The sequence below is a fragment of the Nyctibius grandis genome, chromosome 4 (assembly GCF_013368605.1).
Source record: "Nyctibius grandis isolate bNycGra1 chromosome 4, bNycGra1.pri, whole genome shotgun sequence".
Taxonomy (NCBI): domain Eukaryota; kingdom Metazoa; phylum Chordata; class Aves; order Nyctibiiformes; family Nyctibiidae; genus Nyctibius; species Nyctibius grandis.
The window spans coordinates 67,485,726-67,507,847 of NC_090661.1; the positions used below are offsets into that span (position 1 = coordinate 67,485,726).

At 38.9% G+C, this 22,122-nt stretch overlaps 1 protein-coding gene across 1 annotated transcript in view; it reads right to left on the bottom strand.

The window, feature by feature from the left end:
• Positions 1-8,411: 8,411 nt before the first annotated feature.
• PPM1A (protein phosphatase, Mg2+/Mn2+ dependent 1A) overlaps positions 8,412-22,122 on the bottom strand; it is a 35,935-nt gene continuing 22,224 nt past the window's right edge. The window contains exons 4-6 of the mRNA XM_068397345.1: positions 21,616-21,724; positions 19,020-19,077; positions 8,412-16,628 (exon numbers count right to left, since the gene is read on the bottom strand). Of these exons, the coding sequence (XP_068253446.1) occupies positions 16,599-16,628; positions 19,020-19,077; positions 21,616-21,724 (197 nt within the window). The 3' untranslated portion in view covers positions 8,412-16,598. The remainder of the gene's footprint in view (positions 16,629-19,019; positions 19,078-21,615; positions 21,725-22,122) is intronic.

Here is a 22,122-nt window from a genome sequence, read left to right on the forward strand (position 1 = left end):
TGAGGGGTGGTGGCCCTGCCTCAGCAGAGGGCTCTCGGCTCTGCTGCCATACACACTGTACAGACGCTTGGAGATTTCCAGTCCCACCACAAAACCTCAGCCCTGCTGACATCTGCCGTGGGAACTCCCCACTGCACAGCCATGCAACCAGAGGTTACAGGCAGTGCTGCCTGAGAGATCCCGAGCAGGGAAAGGAAAGGTCGGGTGAGCTCCTGCCATATAAAAATTCATTTTTAATAATTTTTCCATTTCTTTCACTTTCTAATCCATTGCCAAACGCACAAAGGAAATGCAGGGGAGGGCAGCAGTACAGAACATCCCTAAAGCAGTAGATTACACCAGACTTGGAGAACAGCATGCTGCCGGCTGCACCAGCAAGCAGCTTTGCTGAACTTAGCACAACCTCCTGCTAAAGCCCCTTCTGCAGCCTGACCTGCCCCTGCCAGAGCACTGCTCCTTCTCACACAAGCGTGCCTGTTGCTTGCTGCGAAATACGCTACGGAGGCACCTTTCTGCTCTTCCTGCAGATGCCTCTGACTCATGCTGATCTACCAAAGATTAGGGAATCCAGCTTTTGAAGTGCTCTGAAACATGTGCTTTAAAAGAAAATAAATTAATTGAAGCAACATTGGTCTGAGCCCTATCAAGGCAGAAATCAGACAGAGGCAGGAGGAATGTCCTTGAGCCTTTTTTCCATGGCTTCCTCTGACCCGCAGGCTGGAGGAGGAAGTGGGCAGATGTTTCAAATGGAGACATTACATCACTGTGTTTTTATATCCTCCATCTGTATGAACTGTAAGACATAAGCGGGGCCAAGCATAATTACTCCTAAAGAAATTAAGGTATGAGCAAGGCACGTGCACAGCCCCAAGGTGTAGCTTGCAATATGGGAGAAGTTTGACTTCTCCGTGGGGCAAATGAAGACCTGTCCCTCCTTTCTACCACCTTCACCTTCTCCCTATAAACCTGCAGTTACCTGCAGAGCTCCCAGGACACCTGCCCATGCCCAGGACCATCTGTGCACTCACTGAGACTGGTGTTAAGTGAGTTAACCAGGAGCACTGGGAAATAATTTTCTTGAAGGACACTTCTAGGGTATTTGAACAGTCTCAGCTTTGCTATTTGATGCAGTCAATATTTCTCCCATAGACAAGTTATTTTAAATTGGAAAGGAATAGCATCAAAAACTAATAAAACCTGCCTATCTCCAAACCGGACGTGATCCCAAGCACTGCAGGAAACAGGCCTACCAGTGGGATGAGGATCCTATTCGATATGCAAGCCCTCACCAGGGTTTTGCTTGCCTGTTTCTCCATGGTTTCCCCAGGTCACCCCACAACTACCCTTAGAGGTTTTCCTCAGCTGCTAAAGAGCACAGAAATTGGTAAGAGGCTGCACTGCAGCATTCTTGGGAGTTTTCAGGTTCACTTGGGTCCCAGACATGACAACAGCATGGCTGCTTGTCCTACCTCACCACCTCCCACTGCCTGACTCTCCCAGAAGCCGCAGCACTGTTCTACAGCAGAAGAGCAGAATTAGAGACATCCTCCCCTTGGAAAGGCTTTGACGTCCCCAGGTGAAGGCTTTTTGCTCAGCGTTGCAGACTGCACATGAAGGTCTACCGTATTGCAACTTCCTGGTTTTTGGAGCACACTGCAAATGCAAGTTTTTTATCAGAGACTACAGATTTAGCCCGTTGATAAACAGGTAACCACCAGGTGACCACCACTGGTTTTCTATTAATTTTCTGTTAATTCTATTTGATTTTCTATTAACTTTTTATGAATTCTCTTTGATTTTCCATCAACTTTCTATTAATTTTTCTAGTCTGATTTTCTATTCCATTTCCTCTGCTATTTTTTCATCATTCCGCATTATAATCAGTTGAGATGAATAGACAGTTCTGGCCTCTTCCCATTCATTACATGGGATTGTTTTGTTTTTCATTAACTTGTTTCTCGCTTTGCTGCTTTTTGTTCTGGAAAGCATACGCTGTCTGCAAAGAGAAAGAGAAGGCAAGTGCAGCGTTTTGACCCTCAAATTTTTGTCTAAATTTCTACTGCTGAGATGTCTGGACCTTGTCTTCGTACCAGCCGCATTTTCTACTGCTCAGTTCTGCAGCAGCCAGACTTAATGGCAACAGCCCAGATCCAGCATTCACCACTAACCAGGAGAAAAAGGCCACCCTATTCTAGGACGTCTCCCTGAGAACAGGCAGACGATTATTTGAAGCACAGGAGGAAAGAGGGTGAGAAAACTTCAGTAGTGACAGCCTATTTTACAAACATTTCCAAGTCTCATTTATAAAAAGATTACTGCAGGAAAATTCAGTGTTCACAGCTGGCTGGAAAAATCCCTCAAATATACTTTCCTTTGACTCTCCCTTCTGCAACAGTTGGGACTCGGTCTGAAATTCAAATTAACTTTCATACCCAGCCTACAATTCCATTTCGTGCCCCAAAGCAAAATTTCCTGCATAATTGTGTGTATTTAGGTCAGTTCTCCATTGTTCGCTTCTGCAAAGAAAACAGCTGATTTGCTAGTGGAGAAAATTCCTAATACAGTTTTCAAAAGCACTTTTGCAATTAGAGATTGTGCTCCTAAATGAGGCTGGAACATAGGCATGTATTTGCTTGAGTAATGTCTTGAGACTTTTTATGTCTGTTTTTGACAGCAGGGTGACTCCATTTAAACACAGACCATATTCGACTTTTTTATAGGAATAAGCTGGTTTGCCAAACAATATTTTAAAAAGTAGTTCTCCTATTTTCATACTTCTATCAAATATTAACAAGTATGCAATATGTGCAAATATTAATCTAATTAACATTTAATCTAGAAAAATAACACTTATCTTTTCCTGTTCTAAGGTTCTTTTCACTGCAAATTTTCCCTATCCTTAATTTGTGTGCATTTCTTTCATTTCTAAATTTCTGCTGTGAGAAGTACTCTGTTAGTATCTTGTGTTTATGTTTGACTGTAAAGCACCAACCACATGCATGGACAGAGCCACATAAACATTTTAACTCACGCAGGTATCAAATTAAAACAAAATATTCTGAGCTGCGTGTAATGAATAAGAAAGCTCTCCTGAATGCTCAGTTAATCAGCTTAGACCAGGGATCTACGCAAAGCGATGCCTTTATCTCTGTGTCTTGCAAAGAAGTAAGGAGCATGACTCAAAACGTATATTTTCTGTACATCTTAGGAGACCTATGGTCTGGTCTTGTGGCTTCATAAACATTTCTGTGCATGTGCTGCCAGAACAGGTCCAAACACTTTGAACGCATGATGCAAAGGCCCCATCAGGGCTGTAATTCAGGGCAATGACACCAAAGGTTGGGTGGTGGAAAGCCGAAAGCTGATGCTACATGTAGATCTCCAGGCACTAATTAAAAAATCAAATCAAATCTCTACCACCCCATCCCCCCAGACGCTTGCGAGGGACAACAAAGCGTGGCAGACCTACCTCAGGATGCTGGGAGAGAGGGGAAAAAAGAATCAGGTCAAAGCACACAATGCACAAATCCTTGGGACGCCGTAGGGCACAGTATGCAACGACCTCAGACTGTTTTGAAAATCGATTACAGAAGGCCTTCAGCTGAGCGGAGTCAATGACCCTATCTATGCATGGCAAAAGGAAAACAGCTACATCGGCTCTGGGCTAATATGTATGCGGGTTCCTGGCCCAAGATCTTCACGGTGGCTCGCAAAAGGGGACCTATGGAAACAGCCCCTCACAGCTATTCTTCTTCAGACCAGCAGAGGAAAACATTGGCTTTCTTTTAGTAAAGATTTCATTTCCATGAGATCAAAATAGATGAACCCCAGTTTTCCTCCTCCCCTTCAAAAAAACATCACCAGCTGTGCTAGGGGTCATGATGTAATAGACAAAGAACGTGTGTAATTCAGGAACTACAACTGCCTAATGAAATATATGTCAAAAGAGACAGCTGGCCTGAAGGCTTGGGCTGCCCAGTGTCTTTGTCTTAAGGTTTTCTCTAGCTAGAAGTACAGGAGAATTAAGAGTGGTGAAATGGGGTGAGTTTTATCTGGTGTATCCAGTTGCCAGTGTCTCCGTTTTTGCGCTTAAGCTTGCACCCTTCAGGATTTGTAACGACTGCCATAGAACCATTGAATGGTTTGGGTTGGAAGGGACCTTAAAGATCATCTAGTTCCAACCCAGTTAAAGCTGTTCTGCTTAGGCAGCATAAGCCATAACCATTGCATGAGAACGAAGGGTTTTGCTCCCGGCGAGCAGAGCATTCAAACACAGGAGAGAACCATTGGGTGTGATCTGGGTAGCAAAGAGGCAACATTAAGACCCATGATGCTCCAGCAGACATAGAAAAATGAATCTAACTGTGTTACTGCTTGGGAGAGACTCTGATTCCAATAGCTGTTTCCATCATCCTCATTAGAGCAGGAGAACTAGTAAAGTTCTTGGTTCAGTGACATGCATCCAGTCTGCACTCTCCATCAGTGCTTAAAGCACAAAAGGTATTTATGCTAACCATATAAAAACATTTTTAAACTGATAAAGATGAAGGAATTGGGAATGATGTTGGAGACCACTACTTCTGAAAAACTTGTCAATTGGAGCACAGGGATGACATTGCTTAAAGGCATACACTCTTCAAACACGGAGAACATGATACACCAGCACCAGTTCATGAGACCAAACACATTTACCAGGCAACGGTGCAAAAACCTTTTGAAATCAAGCAATACTGAAATAAAAAATTAAAAAAGGGTCAAAAGTAGTTCTGTTAATTTTCTTTGCCTTAGCTAATGTAGACCATACAATTGTGTCTTCCTTTGTTTCTCTTTCTTCTTTCAGAAAAACCCATAGCAACGGTAGAGGAAATGAATTGCGGGTTCAGTGCCACAGAAACATATGAACGAGCTTACTTTTAAGCACGCGAGAAGCTCACTGCCTTCAGCTGGGACTGAATGTTCAGCACACGCTGCAGGGCTCTCCCAACGCGGGACCTACCGAGTGGGAATGGACAAAATGTTTACGCACCGTCAGAGAAGCTGAGATAAGGTATTCACACTACAGCATGAATTAGCTGCCTGTAGAGATGGCAGAAAGAGTTTAGCTTTTTAGCAGTGCACTTAAGAGCCTCAAACCCTCTTAGACCAGGTTTTGAAAAAAGCAAGCACGCGCTATTCCTAATACGAGAAAATGTAGAAAATGCACACAGGAGACGCAAGAGGGAATATAACAACACCTAGAGGATTTGTAGACTTTTACAGAATACTTTGGCAGCTTCAGGCCAAAAAGAGATGGTTATGAAGAAAAAATCAAAGGGATTGGGTGTATGTGAGAGGTGGCAGAAGGAACGCGCTTCACTGCGTGCACAGCAAGAAACAACCCCAGAACAAGACCCAACTGATTTGTGTACATAGGGAACATAAAAATCAGGCTGAAGGCTACAGTCTACCTAGAAACAGGGTGATAAGGTGAGTACAGCCCCTTATCAAATTTTAATGCAAAAGCTTTGTATTAGCTATTAGATAATAAAAGCTGGGCTGCGGCCTGCAGCAGCTTTCTTGTAGCACTGAACTCATGCCCATGCCAAGGTTTCCAGATGCAGCTAACTTGAGACCCTCACCCTCAGCCTAACATCTGAAACTGGGACAAGATTCAGTCCTGTTAGGCTGGCCACCTATTAATGTTTCCTGAGAGAACAATAAAGTTTTGATATTGAAAGTCCTGTACGTTTTAAGAGTGTAAAAGCATTAAGCTAATATACTTCCATAACTAAATATTTGCACTATTTCAATTCATTCTGTACATTTCATTGCTATTATTTTCAGTAAAAGTCTTCTAAAATCAGCCTTCTGTTGTTTTTTTTTGGTTTTGTTTTGGTTTCTTTTTTTCCCCTGAAACTGATTCCTGATATCCTGCCCAGTTCATTACTGGGAGACAACAACCACCAACTGGACAGAGACCTCGCTTACTTTCCTATTCCAACTGTATGTAGTCTTCCAAGATCACTGAAGGTGAGCATTAAAATGCCCCAAATAAACAAAACGTTGTTACAACAGAAAAAAATAAATTCTGAAGTGCATACTTAAGGATACTTGCAATATGAAGTAAAACCTTAGGATTAAGCTTGATTTAATCGTGTCACTTCATATTCTTCAGGTAACAGACTCCCACTGTCTCCATGATAGGGGTGAGCACAACAAAACCAATAAATTACTCTTCTAAAGGGATACTTCTGAAAGGCTTCTGGCTTTGGGAAAAAGTAATTTGGGTAAGTAAGAAATGCAGAAAAATAAAAGCACAGCTATAAAAGACCTGGAGGCCAGCCATGTCCAAATATCCTATTCTTGCTGTCTAGATCTTACATCACAGGTTATTTTATAAACAAGACCCAAAAAGATTTTGTTTCCTTAAGTGCCTTTTTTTTTTTGCATGCTTGTAACATACCTTGAATTATTTTGTTGAAGTATATTATACATAGCTGGTTTATCCTGCACCTTTTTATAGTTTACGGGACAGGATTCAAGTTTCAGAGGAAGGTGACTGCTCTCACCAAGTTGTACCTGGTATCCACGAGCCAGCAGCAAACTCTCTTGGACTATTTCAGTGTAAAGGGGAAGAGCCACGATGCAGCTTTGGCAAGATGACACTTCCTAAAGAGAATCAGCAGGACACTGAACAGTGTCACAGACACTTCTACTAAGGAGTAAAGACAAGAAAACACATATAGCTAATTGTATTTACTTCATATCCGCTCTACTGTACAAATAAACTCACTGGTTTAAATGTCTATTCAGCAAACTTTTAATTCAAGACAAGTCTAAGCAGTAGGTCACAGCAAGCAAGCCTTCAGTCCTGTTTAATAGGATTAAAAACCTGGCTAGCAAATATTTTCTTGAAGTAGAGGATGAACACCAAAAAAAATTGCTAACTCGGAAAAGAAATCTTTCTCACAGCTCATAAGTAGGATCCTTGAAAGGCTGCAGATAATTTTAAGCTCTCCCACTTCCAGTAAAAACATTGGAAAGTTTGCACTAAAATCACTAAGTACAAGTTAACTTAATCAATATACGAATTCTCGTTATATTGATGAACTTCCAGTCCTGTAAGCTGACAAATGAGAGCCATACACGAAGTTCACACAACTCCCAGAGCCTCTCTTGTGTATGCGTATTTGCCGGGATAATTGTCTTCGTTATTTCTATCAGTAACTGTAAACAATTCTTCCTGCTACTCTGCCAAATCCACCTTCCTTCCTTCAGAACATCACATTAGAATAAACTCTTATATTCTTAAAAATTGCTGAAATCTAAAATTGAAATCAGTTAAATGATTTAAGTGGGCTTCAGAGTTCTACCTCTTTTAAATTAGCCCATGTAAATGCTGTCTGATTAAATTCAGCCACAATGAACACCTTAAGTTAGCTTAACTTTTCTATCTAAACAGCTCCGATGACATGCAAATTCATTATTGCATGTCAAGATTTAAAAAAACATTTAAATTAGCCAACAATGCTATTCAGAGATATATTATTTGACTTTGAGGAAAAAATACACTAAAATGTAAATTTCCAGTTAGACAGGATAAAACATTCCTTTTATAAACTTTGAGCTAGAAAACAAAGGGATACACTTTGTCTCCCATGTTTGCTCCATTCATGTGAACCAAGGCTAATAGTCAATCATATCGTAGCAATTCAGTTTTTTAACCCACAGAAAATACTCCCTCATTTCTCTAGACAACTCAGTAGTTCTGATTTTTAATCCTTAAAGGGATGGGGCTGAATGCTTAGAAAAGACAAGTTTGCTGCAGGTCACAGGTGACAGCAGAATACCCTCCTGCCCCCTCCCCTGGTCTAATTTGTACAGTCCATACCAGCTCTCTGTATATAAAAATTTCCAGGGAAGATAAATGTGAACTGATAACACATTGGTTCATTTTCCCTCCAAATCATACAGGCTAAAACCAGTGTAAAGATTTATTTTAGCCTTGAGCATCCTTAAATTCTTAGAAATAATATTGCAAAAGTCTATCCTGTATTTTACAACACTGAATCAGGGCAGAAGATACAAACATATTTTGCTCCTGTGTCACTTGGTTTTCCAAAAGTCAGGCATCCTGATCAATGCCCAGCTCTCTTGAAAACCCCAGACCAGGTGGTATCTGGGGAACACTGTGGCTGGAGCCAAGCGCACGCTGCTTTGTCTTGGAATTTCAACATGTAAGGGGAAAAGCAGTGAAAAGGCGGGGGGGTTTATTACTGCAACTAAAAATGATCAAAATAAGCACTCAACATTCCATTTTAATATAACTAGCTTGAATCAGAAACCTGAAGGAGGCCTGGTAAGCTTGTAAATTACTGACAATAAAACAGATGTGAAAGCGGTTTATAGCATACCACTCAAATACACACACGTGATGTAATTGCCTGTTTTATTTAGTGGAATCACTTTTGTAGATTAGAAATATTTCCAATTCCCATTTACTCCAATGCAAGCCTCCACCGTCGACAGGCATAACGCAGTTTGTTCAACTGATTCCAAACAAACAAAAAAAAACCCCCAAAAAAGTACAATCTCAAAAGTTAAGTTAGAAACTAAGTTCACACATTTTCTTTGGGACCAGGAATCTGTACATAGTACAAAATATACATTTATTGAACTTTCTGTAAACACACAGTTTGAATTGTGTAAAACTGTAAGTAGTGGGTGAACTACGTGGAGAATAATTTATTATATATTGTTATACATTCTACTTAAGGAAAATAGTTACGCTCTCGTATATTACTCTTAAATTTATAAATTCCATAATGAAGCTGTGTAATCTGCAAACATGCTTTCCAAGCTTAAACCTCTCCATTCGTAACACACATTTATACAGGTCATCAATGAAAAAAGTTACACTTTCCACAAAATAGATATAAAGAGGTCATGAATTTTCTAAGAAGACAGGCACAGCATGTCACTACAAACGAGACTCTTATGATACGACGTGGAGTCAATTCTGTGAGAAGACAGGTGAAAACTCTCTAATTCAGCATGTTTGTACGTGGTCTTAGTAACAAGACAGATGCTAGAAACCAAAAATCTGCTTTGAAAGATTTATAAAGCAGACGGTTCTGGAAATCAAACCTCACACTTTTCAAATACCCAGTACTCCCTGGCTAGGAGAAGCCAGGCTTTTGTCTCGTATTAACCCTGCATTGCTGGTAATTTAGTTTTCCGGGTAGTGAACTACCCAGCATGACTTGCCATGAATATTTGCATAATTCAGCACTTACTCCAAAAACTAGATTCCTGGCACCAAAGAGTTAGGTCTGGTTAATAAATACAACTTAACTCTTGGTACTCAAGGTCATTGCGAATCACACCATCAGCAACAACACGTACGCTAGGAAATCCCAACTTGCAGCATCAGACAGTTGCACGGCATTAACTGCAGAGCGCGTGGCAACAGGTACCGCAGCATCTCACATACTGGGGACTCTGTTGTCTAACGCCTAGTTTCCAATCTGAGAGAGTGGAAATATCAAACTGCAGCAGATTTGCCAGTCTAGCATTAAACACTCGGCAAGAATAAAAAGTTCCCCGAAAAACACCGACAAAGAGACTTTCAGAAGGTCCATCACTGGACATGGAAATAATGCTGCGTAAATACAGCACATTTATTCCTGGATTTTTATGGTGTCATTGTTTTTCCATTCTGGGTAACTCATTTTGGGTTTCATTCTTTATTCTTTACAGCTAAAAGCACTACATCAAAGACCGAACCTCTTAAACTGTGCCCTTCTGATGTTTTAAAAGATGCTGACTTACATGTTCAAAGAATCATGAATTTGTTATCTCCAATTAATCCAACATTTTGCTTCCCTTTGGCTTTGAAAAGCTTTTTTAAAACCAAAACTCAATACCGATTACATTTCTTTTACATTCCAAGAAAAGTGGGACAGTTAAGGCTCCAATAATACATGTGCAAACCTCACATATTGTGAGTGAAGCTCCATCAACGTTAGCAGGATATAAAGTACGGTACATGCATGATTTCCCCAAGACTATCTTAATTTAATTTTCCCCTGTAGTTTGAACAAAAATATTGTGCTTCAGCTTGAAAATCCCAACAATGAAAATGAGATCAGCTACTCAAGACTGCCATTGCTCAGTCTGGGTTGAATTCAGTAACGCAAGTGAAATTAAACTCTGAAGATCTTAGTCTGTAGGCATTGATAGAAGTAGAGGTTTGTAATATTTTATGACCTGCCAGTCTCAGTTTTCTCAATTTTCTTCTCAAAGATATTTCTCAAAAGAAACAACAATGGCACCTCCTTCAACTCTGGAGGCTTACTCACAATATGGATTGAGCGCTGCCATCTTTAGGTGTAAAAAAACCACGCTCTCATCAGCTCTTCAGAGCCATACAGTTAATGGAAGCAAAAAAGAATTTCGGTTTTGGCTCAATGTTATTGAGCGAGCTGAGAAGTACAAATGTAGTGCTCTTAAAGGAACACGTTACTGTCTGACACAGCACTCACCCTTGCAAATAAATGGCTGGTTACACAGTAGTAAGGACCATTGGCTTTATTTTTCTTTTTTTTTTTTTTTTTTAGGAAAAAAAAAAGAAAAAGAAAATAGTAGATGTCTAGTGATATTTTAAAAAGCATTTGGGCAGGAATCACTACAGGTGTAAAAATCTGGCTAGGCATAAAACAACATAATAATCTAGAAATCTGACCCGTCATCTCACCTCTAGTGAAGTTCTGACACCTTCAGAATAGAGCTATTTCATTCATTCTATAAAAGGCATTTTTAAAGTTAAGCCCACTTTCCCAAACTTTGCAGCTGCAAAGGTTAGGGGTTTTGTTGTTGTTGTCGCTGTTGCATTTAAAGCAAGCCTCCCCCAACCCCTTTCCTAAGACACCGTTATCACTCCTGTTCTCTTAGCTTGAAAGCAGAGACTTTAGAAGAGTGTCTATATGAGAGGGGAAAAAAAAAAATCTGGTTTACTGCTACTCAAAAGAAACATGAAATAAAAACAAGGAATATGCGTAGATCCTAGGTCACTATAGGCCAACAACTCTAATACAATCAGGAGATTATAGCTCCAGATATTTTTTTTCACATAATAAGTAAATAGTATAAATATTTGTAAATTTTTATAGAATCACAGAATGGTTTGGGTTGGAAGGGACCTTAAAGATCATCTAGTTCCAACCCCCCTGCCACAGGCAGGGACACCTTTCCTCTAGACCAGGTTGCTCAAAGCGTCATCCAACCTGGCCTTGAACACTGCCAGGGAGGGGGCAGCCACAACTTCTCAGAATCACAGAATCAATGAGGTTGGGAGACCTCTGGGATCATCGAGTCCAACCATTGCCCTGACACCACCATGTCACCTAGACCATGGCACTAAGTGCCATGTCCAGTCTTTTCTTAAACACATCCAGAGATGGTGACTCTACCACCTCCCTGGGTGTTCTGGGAACAAGTTTTCAGTGGGAGATAATGTAAACTCAACTTTTAGCAGGCCGTATCTTCTTTTTTTTTTTCACTTGAAAGCATCTAGTGGTCCATGAGAATGAAGAGCTGGAAGTCTTCCTACAGCTTCTTGAACTTCTGTGAACAAATGCCACGGCCCAGGTGACTGCTACCTCACTTACAAAGCAGCGTTATTAAGGAAAATAAGGCTACAGCATGCCTGGGTCTGCAGAGACCCGCAGACTGTGCAAGCACTCCAGAGACAGCTCAGAAAGAGCTCACCAAAAGATCGGATTCTCTGATCAGTATTTCACAGACAGGTCAGTCAAAAGTACTTTGCCCCAGATTGTTCCTTTTAAATTTTGCTCCATTTTTACACCTTATAGCAGGAATCACATTCATTTTATGTACTACAACATCCTAGAAATTCACGTGTGGAGCCTCTTTTTACCACCTGAAGAGTTAAAAAATCTATCCAGTCAAGTAGAGACTTTACACCTGGTACTGGTATAGAGAGGCTCAGGTTATGATCATCTCAAACACATGGAGCTGTAGGAGCTATACTAGTTATCTAGGAGACATTATTTTCACACCTCATGAAGCTCGGCACAGAGTAACAGTTCCATTTTCTACAGAAAACTGTCAGGTACAGCTCTATAGCTCTCCACAGTTCTGCTGTTTCTGAACCTATGCAAGGTACATCAGGTTTGCATTAAAATACTGTATTTGCCAAACGATGAGGAAAAGGGTAACAATTTAGGAAAGGTTAGCCCGTTACAGACACAGCCAAGTTTAAATATTAAGAAATTTAAATATACCAAGTCATTTGCACATGAAAGCAATCCAAGAAGGTGCAGGTACAGATGAAGGTGAACATCTCAGCATGATGAAATCCTGATGTACACTGAAATAAGGTAAATCGTTAACAACCGTATCTTTAACCTAATTGTGGCAGCCACGCTGTCTATCCCACAGGACACACCTACATCCATCTAGAGAAAGTGAACAGAAAATAAGTTTGTCAGCATGGAACTAATACACAAGACGACACTAAAACCAGTCTCACGATTCTAGTTTTAACAAAACAAATGTTTACCAAAGCAAAATGTTTGTCTTAAGTGTAGAGCAGAGAAAGATCTGCAAAGGCTTCGATACTCCCTACACAAAGCAATCATTTATCTGCATTTAGGGCGTGGGTTCCCAAACTGTGGCAGAAGGGGTGGTGCAACCATTCCTGTGCTCTCAGTCCCATCTCCCCGCTCTGCATCTTGCCCTATTACCAGCATCCCATAGCTGCATTATCCATTTACCCAGCCGAAAAGTAAGATTATTTTTCTCCTACCTGCACAGCCACATAAACATGACTGCTGGCACAAGGGCAGTAGGGGCAAACTTAAAGCAATAGTTCAGTCTTGCTGTAAGTTGATCATGAAACCATAACCTTAGTAATTTATGAACTAAAAAGTGAAAAGCAATAGGAAGTCTATGCTACCCCACTGTAACAAATTAAGATGTGAGTCTTATCAGGCAATTAATTGCAGTGAACAGTTCCCTAATTTTTTTTTTAAATCACCTTTTTAAGTTTCCAATTCTTGAACTGAGCAAAACAGCTCAGGTTTTTACCCGTATAGTTGACAGTACCAGCTTTGCAATAAACAATGTAATGGCTGCTGAAGTCAGTTTATGTAAATACGTTATAATGATTAGCTTTGGCACCTGCATGAATGATCAAGGGAAGTGCTACCATTACTCATCTGCTGCTTCATATTCATCAAGCACCTTGCTAGTATGACACAACCTAGGATTACCGCAACTCAGCGTAGTTTAACGACAAGCAGATGAAATTTCTCTCTCCGATTCTGACTTCTCCTGGTAGATTAACATGAGTGATGGCCACGCATCAAGGTCTTTGTGGTGCTGCTTCCTGGCGAGGTAAGAGCAAGCCAGCTAAAAGGTGCTGCCTTCCTAACTTGCATGGGACCCGCAGATTTCTGCCCCACCACGTGTATACCAGGGACTCCATTGATACAACAGATTTACAAAGCCTTGCAAAATCTAGGACCCTACTTAATGTAATTGCATTTAGTTAATCCAACACTGGTTTTAAAACACATTTTAGAAGCCTCTGTCTTGAACATATTTCAATGCTGAATTAGTGAGAATTATTTGAACGAGTTGCCTATAAAGCAGAACAGGTATTCTCCCAGAATGATCAGCGAAACGTTTAATCTGACTATAACAAAACTCACAGGAACTGAAGCCAGTGAAGCTGTCAAATGTAGAAGGAAAACAAAGTTGCACGTCACACGAAGCAAAGTAGCTTTACAAATGTAATTGCCTTTTAAAAACAAGCAAATTGGGACCATCCTATTTGAACATGTATTTAAAAATACATCTTTTAACATCACACAATTTTCATTTTTGTCACACAGGAATCTTTTTCCAAGAGGGAAATAAATAGCACACAATACTTCAAAAAAAAATTGCTGCCTTGCCCCTGAGGTGCTAATGTTTTTAGCATTTAAAAAAAAGTTTCTGGTGCAAGAAGGAGATGCACAAAGGTGCAAAAGTGCCTTTTTCTTTTCAGAGCAGTGAAAAGTACAGCTTGCCTCTTTTCTAGGATGCTTTATATACTTAATTCGTATATTTTGTAATCAAAATCTGTATCTAAAATGGCAGTGTTTAGGCATACACAATAGATTCAGTGATCTGATCTCATCAAAACGCTGAACACAGGCGGGAGAGAAAGGCCTGAAACGGGCTTTCTTCCCCTACCCTCAAACCTAGTTACATCGCCTGTAGCAACAGCAGAATTATTTTTTCTAACCTTGAGGAGACCTCCTAAGGAGAGGCTTCAAATATATAATTTGTCACTGAGACAGTTTAAGTGATTACTGTTTGAAGTATGGCTTTTCACACCACAGTTTTGCTTCTGATTTTTAAAGTTTAAAACTCAAAGGTTCCACAGTCCAGTTCAAGGTTTTGCAGTTTCCAAAACTAAACTTTAGCCTCTGTGAAAAAGGACAGAACTTTACCTGCCTCTTCCTAAATTAAGTTTAGCTTTTTGCACTAATACGCCACGTATTATTAAGTATGCTTGTTAATTAGATGCCTGTGAAGATATAACTTAACATTATTATAGTTTTGCACTCTACAACAAAATTAGACATTTTAAGCATTTATTCATAGGTAGTTAAGGAACTGGTTCTTTAAGCAAAAATTGCTATAAATTTATAAATACAAATAGTGCTTATGTTTTCTTCATTCATGCTTGAACAGATTACAAACTGAATACAATGAAGTTACGTTTAAGCACCCCACATAGACAAGAGGGATAAAAGAAAAGTTTGCTGGTATATACTATACTTAGTTCCAAGACACTATAAGTTACTTTTTCACTGTTCAGTGTTCCCTAACTCTGCATTAGTTTTAAGGCTATATATACAAATATGTATATTTCAAAGTTAGGGAAAGACAAATATAGCAAAATGCATTGTACTACATTTCCCTATGAAAAAAGTAATTATACAGCAAGTTTTTGATTCTGCTTAACTGCAGTAAATGTTACAATCTACTTGTTTTACTGATTTTCCTTTTGGGGAATCTGCCTACTAAATGAGTTAAACTACATATTAAATACAATATTCTCAACCAAAAAGACAATACAAGGTGCACAAAACAGCAGTTTTGCAAACACGACTGACTTGAAAACTTAATTTTTGTATGCTCAATGGAAGAAAGCTAAGCTTAAATCAAATTAGTTTATTATCTTATAAAATTTTAAATTAGAATTTTAAACAACGAACAGTTAAATATTGTCAACATGCTATATCTCAAATCACAATTACTGTTTAACCACTAGTCTCTCATTCTAAGTGGGTCAATTAAAAACACACACCATAAAATGTTAAAGATTGTCAGGCTTTGACAAATGTATTTTTATCAAACAGTAGGCAAATTCAAACCAATGCACATCTTCAGTGGGGAGAAAAATAAAAAACCACAAAAAGCCTGAAAAAACCCACACTCGTAAAAAATAGGGTAACAGATTAATCCCACATCATCCTCTAGCATATGGCTATGTCTTGGGCAATAATCAAAATCCTTCCCATTTTAAAAATGGGCTACCAATTAATAAAAATATTCTTCCACAAGTAAAATATCATTTACAATGGCACTGACATTTTAAAAGGCAGGAAAAAGGAATTACACATTTATGGATAAACTTCTTGTTTGTTAAATCAAGCTTTATTGATAAAATGGAATTCAAAGTATTTTACTTGGAACAGCAGCAGACCCAGCCAATCAGGATTGTAAAAATGCTGCAGACTCCTACTGTATGTAGAAAGCTGCCTGTTCGTGCTCAGTGATTAGTAGTTTCAGGTAAGGGTTAATGAAAAAAGAGGTGCAAAGAATCAAGGCATTCTAATCCCAAGGTTCGTACGCGTATGAACATTATACTATTAATAGGGCATGATTTAACTCCCACTGATGTCAAAATCAGAACTCCCTTTAACTCAATGTGAGAGCAGGAGTGCGTCCAAGAAAACGAGATACATTTGTTGAAGAATGTGCACTACTCTTAGTTATTTTTCCATTGCCAAGTAAATTCACACACTGTAATTTCTGGTAAGTTGCCCACAAGTTCAGCTTTCATATAAAACAAAAAGTTATCTTTACAGTTTTGTGCACCTCTTGAGCACCTAGCTGGCTAGGCTGCTGCTCCTTGCAATCCAAAACCACAACACGAATTTAAAGGGATATATATTGTTGTATCACACAAGCCAAACATTTCTTCTAACCTTTATAGTGATTTAAAGCAGTTCATAATTAAATATGAGCATTTTGTACAAAGACAATTGCACTTTACAAAAACAAAATCATACAACATAAATTGCTGGAGTCTGATTTACAACATGAATTATGGTTTGAAATCACGTTTACAGAAGTCTGTTTTACAAAAAAAGATCAGTTCCTGGGCTAGATGTCATACTGCTGTAGTCGCTCTCACCAACACATCATATTCCCTTCTTTAATTAAGGTTGAGGATGGATGTTAAGAAGGGTCACTGAGGTTGGGCTGCACTTTCATTCAAAGGATGAAACGTGAACTCCACAGCTAGATGAGCAGTTTTACCATATATCATCAGTTGAGGCAGAATCCTTAAAGAAAAAAGAAGGAACCCTTTAAAGTCTGGGGTGCCCATAGTTACAGCAGTTTCTGGATAATCCAGACTGAAAAGGGTAAAGACTTAGATCATTTTAGGAGTGTTTTCTCTCCCCTTTCAGAAACAGCATTTAGAAGTATCTAAAACCCACATATGGTTAATTAATGAAGCATTAGTACCAACACATTTCAAAATTTGACTGTTTTACAATAGCCTTATCAATCCTCAAAGTAATATCCTAGGAACATTATTCAAAAGCATTCTCAGAGTAGTTAGAAGTAATACAAAACGGATACACTTGCTACACAGGTGCGGTAAAAGAGCAGGATGTGCCTCATGCCATTTGTTATTATCAATACCATCTTCTGTGTTCTCAGCCCTCCCTCATTGCATAGGAAAACACACTCATCAACTGACACCTTGTTATAACTCAGATCAATTTTAACACTTATAATTTAAGGTTAGAGAAGTGCAGTTTGGGCAACTGCAGGAAACCCTAATTCTGGATGGTAATAAAATTGCAGGAAAAAAAATGTATATAAGAAAAAAATTGGAAGCAGAGACATGCTGTGCTCTAAATCATAACTGTATAGCCACAGTACATGGGATTACAACCATGTGTCCAATAGCCAAGTATCCCTTAAATTTGGTCCATTTAGGCCCACAGGCAACAGTGGCTTTTGTGTAACCACCACACCGCTGAAAAATGTTTAACTGATTCCTGGTATCAGTTAAAAAAAATCCTAGTACAAATTAAGTATTTAATTCTAGTAAATGTTTTTTAAACCATTTGCCTTTGTGTCATGTCTGTTTCCTTTTCCCTTGTTTAGACTGTTCTATATTCAGCTTTCTCCAACTGCCTCATTAGTTGGGTATGTAGGTTAACACCACGACCAAGAAGTGGGACCCCAGCTCGGTAGTTAAAGCAAGAGCTAAGTCAGGAGCACAAGCATCAGAGCAAACTGCTTCCGTACAGCAATCTTTAGTTGTTTCAGCATTACCTGATACCTTCCCCTAAGTAATCAAAGGCCACGACGGGCTTTCACAACAGTGTATGCTGGTGCTTCCACAGCTACACTCCCCTAGCATTACTAAGACTGCAGGAGGTAGAAATATTACTCCTCTTTAGATGCACTGCCTTACTGATTCCTTTGAGAGAAAAGAGGCTAATTAAGCCTCTAGCAATGCCACACATAACAATTTCTTAGCACTAAAGTTCTGCACCCTTCATTCAAACTAGCACACAGAATTCATTACAAACCATAAAGAACAGTTGGCACGGAGGTGTAGTAAAAAAAAAAAAAAATCCACATCACTAAAATTACCCTTTGCAAAAGTACCACCTCCAGTTTTTTCTTCAGCCAGAAGTAGCAAAGGAGAGCAATTATATGAAAGACCAAAATGGCTTGTGTTTGTCTCAAGTGCAAGGACGAAGAATAAAAGCAGTAGTGAGTAAAAACGCAGGAGCTGCATGCCAACTATTCAGTATGCCAACTTCTGTATCCAAGTTGCCAACATTATCACAACAAGAAGTTTGTGTACTGTACATCTGTAGAACAGTAACATACTATAGAACGTATTTTGAAGGTAAAGCATCCTCTTTCAGCCACTATTTAGGAATTTTTATGCTAAGGATATAATGACAACTGCCAAATAAACTAGCACCCAGTCGCAAAGTCAATGCACCATTCTTTATGTCTGGATGCATTTCACTTATGCCACATCTAAGCGTGTGAGTAGTTATTGCTGATAGGTAAAGGATCAATTTAACTACTTGATGAAGTACAGCACTTTCAGTAGCAGAACGGTGTTTCCAAATATCTAACTGCAACTGGGATCACTGTTCATATTTTAGAGTTCTGGGGTTTTTTTTCCCCCCACTGACAGTGGATTCATGTCACTCTGATCACTGACATACAAGAACCTAACTGTATGCTTGCTGGAAGACACCCTAGGCTTAAGAATAAAAGTGCTTACACTGTCCCTTTGGAAAATTAATATATCCTTAAAGCTGATAGTTACAAATCTGTTTAAACTACAAATATAGCCTTTTTCTTCTTGATATTTGGGGAAAAATGTCTCACATAATAGGGGAAAAAAAATACACGACTCTGCACCATTTGGCAGGAAAGCATTTAGAAAAGCAGGCAGGATTCAAATAATGAAAGTCCAGAGGACAAACAAATCAACCATACCAGAGTTTTGAGACTATGATCAGCAAAAGGCAGCAGCAAACAATTACAAAACATAATCCAAAGAGCACAACACTGCTGTTGTGTCTTTGGGGGAAGGGGTCTTTTAACAAGAACTAGCAATATGTTTCTTTACAAAACAGCTAAAATAATTGGGGTGGGGGGAAAGACAACGTAAGAGAAAGGGTACTTACAGTATCATCATTCCTGTAAGGGTTCAGTCTGTTATAAACAGCTTCAATCACACTCCGTCTAGAGCAAAAAAAAAAACCCACGAGATTTTAAGGTTGTGTCTTTTTTTTTTTTTAAAAGTCAAATTCCGCAAGTACAATTTTAATTTAAAACACAAACTTTAAAAGGTTTTAAATTCACAGAAGCAAGTTTACTGCAAGTTAGCACTTAGCGCTAAGTGTCATTAAACACGGCTACCGTATCCTTTAAAACCTTCAGGTTCAAGAAGAACAAGGCTGAATACCACCCAAAGTTCAGGAGGAGAAGAGAACAATCTGACATTCAGATGAGGCTGTGATGCAGTTTGGTGATATGTCCCTTGACTTTGAAAAAGGGTGTCAGAAAACTTGATGGACATTGAATGCCCTGGTCATTTGTGTGTCTGATGAACACTGTAGTAGTACTTCATGTATTATGGCACTTTCATAGGGGAACAGTGTTTATTTTCTGGATGCACAAAAATTGCATTCAGAAGTACACTGTTGTTTGTGTTACATTCTGAATTGTACTTTCCATGTGCAAACCTGGAAAAATTATTTCTGAAGCAATACTCTTTTACAATAAAATGTCCGATACTTTCCTGAAACTTTTCCCCAAAAAAATTGAAACTGCAAATAGCAGCTCGACTTGTCGTATCTTCAGACTGAAAAGAATGTTGTCTGGTAAAAAATATTAAAAAAATAATTCAAGCATCTCGACAATTTCTTCCTTTAAAAAAAATTTGCTTAGCATACTTAAGATAGCTTGGAATTAACTTTCATCTCTGGGATTCTTGGCTTTTCTCATATTAATAGAAATATGGATAGGAAATATATTGATAAAATATTAATAGAAAAATTGCAAACGACATGTAAATGAGCAACATGATTTTTTTTTTAAAAACACAAGGCGGTAAAGTTTTCTTGAAAACTGATACTCAAAAATACCATGTGAGGCTGAAGGAAGAGGAAGCCTTTGCATACAAGGAAGGAAAGAGGGGAGTAAAAGACAGGAATTATAGATTGGACTTTAAAAGCAACTTTCTTCCAGATCCCCTTCTGCAGAACCAAGTATGACGAAGTAGCAGACTACAACTGTGATACAAAACAAACTTTAAAGAAAAACCTTTTAACTGCTCATGAATGCATGCAGAGCAATCATAAAGGAGTGCATTAGAAGAAAAAAGCAGATGATAGGCTTTATAATCATCCTATAAGACTGAAAAGTCAGAATTACCATGCAGCAGTATAAATATCACAGTGAATCTAGTGAATGATTACAAGGCATGGAAAAAGAGGCTGTATTTAAAGCAGTAAAAAGCAGCACTTACACACAAAGTACACTGCACATATGAACTGGGAAGTTTCCCTTATCTTTCAAGAAATAGGTATCTCTGATTCTAAATAAAGGCAGGTTTTTGAAAAGCATTATTTTCCTTCCAAACTGGCAGTAGTGCTTTGAGTTATACTAACATCCAATTAAATCCATACTTCTATCAATCCCTAGCATCACTAAGACACAAAATCCACAGAAGTCAGTCACTTCAGCACTTCCTCACAACCATGACGCTACTGCTAGCCAAAGGAGATTGAGAAAAATCACTTTGTGTGCCATATTTAATGAGTAACTGACTCACTGATACTGAAGACCACAGCAACACGTCCTAAATAGATGCTGCTTCTACATATAAAATTGCCATCTCTTCTTTTCCTGTTCAAACAGTTCATATAAGGACAATTTTGTCTTGTAGAAGTCATCTTTACAGTTCAGTTATCATTTATTCAATTACATACCTAGAGTCTTCATGTTTTGGTGTAACAATACAAAAATCTTACTCTGAAGGGTTAAAAATATAGCCTGGACCGTATGTGTCCAATCCATTTTGACACAGCACAGGTTCATGCACAATCTTTTGAACCAAAAAGCACTTGGTATGATGTGCAAAGGAGCAAAGCGCATTGCTTCCTTAAAGACTGAACATCAATTTGAGAAGCCACAGAGCATCAACACTGAACTCTTCAAGGACAAAGCCAGCCCATATCAAGCTGTAAATTTAACTTCCCACTTTTCTTTTTTTGATAGACTTCTACCTAGTTTTCACATTTGTCACAAGCAGATACACAAAAGCAAACTTTTAAGCAATTACAACATTGCTTTAGCTACAGACAAGAAAAGAAAGCTGCCAAGCAAAACATCATATGCATATCCCTTCTTGTCCAAGTGTAGAACTACATATCCAAGTAACTACTAAAGTCAGTGCGTTATTTTTGCATCTGCAAATGTAACTTCCCACCCAGAAAACCCAGTTAATTACAAAAAACAGACACACTCAGGCCACCCTTAAAAAACCCTTGGTTCTTCCCAAAACTACAGTTTGGCATTTAATTTTAGTACTGATTCATATTTAACTCTGTTCTTACGCTTATCATTTTCATGCAGAACAGCTGAGTAATAGAAATTGGAAAACAGATGATCATCATCTTTTGTCTGGTAACTTCCCCCCCCCCTCCTTTTAAGAGTGGCCTTACAGTTAAGCTTTGATTTAAATCAAAAACCACATTTACACCAATGTGAACTCACTTGCTTGCCAATTCACCCCCCGGCGGGAGGTTTGGGATGTTCTCAGTTGCTAACGTACGCATCACGTGGACTAAGTCTGGGGCTCCTTCACCCTGCTTCTTTATGATCTCTGGGAATCAGAAGTACTTTTTTTGTAAGTGCAGTCCAAATTTAACTTAAAAAGATTGAAACACTCAGTTTTATAAAAAGGCATCTTAACTTCAGTTAATATAAAAAAAAAAAAGATGACAGACCATATTCAACATGGTAATTGTTAACTTTGGTTCCATAAGAAAAAGAACCTGTAACAGATTTGACAAAGATACACTGCTAACTGTTAACATGCACACTGGTTTTGGAAATACACAGCTACCTAATGAAAATGGGGAAAAATTCTTTAATGGCTTTCCTGCTATACACTAGATGTGACAGAAGATGTAATATCTTCCCAACAAAGTGCCCTGGGCATGAGGCAGATATTAACATCAGCTTTATCACTGCAACAGAAGATAAAAGATTATGGCCATC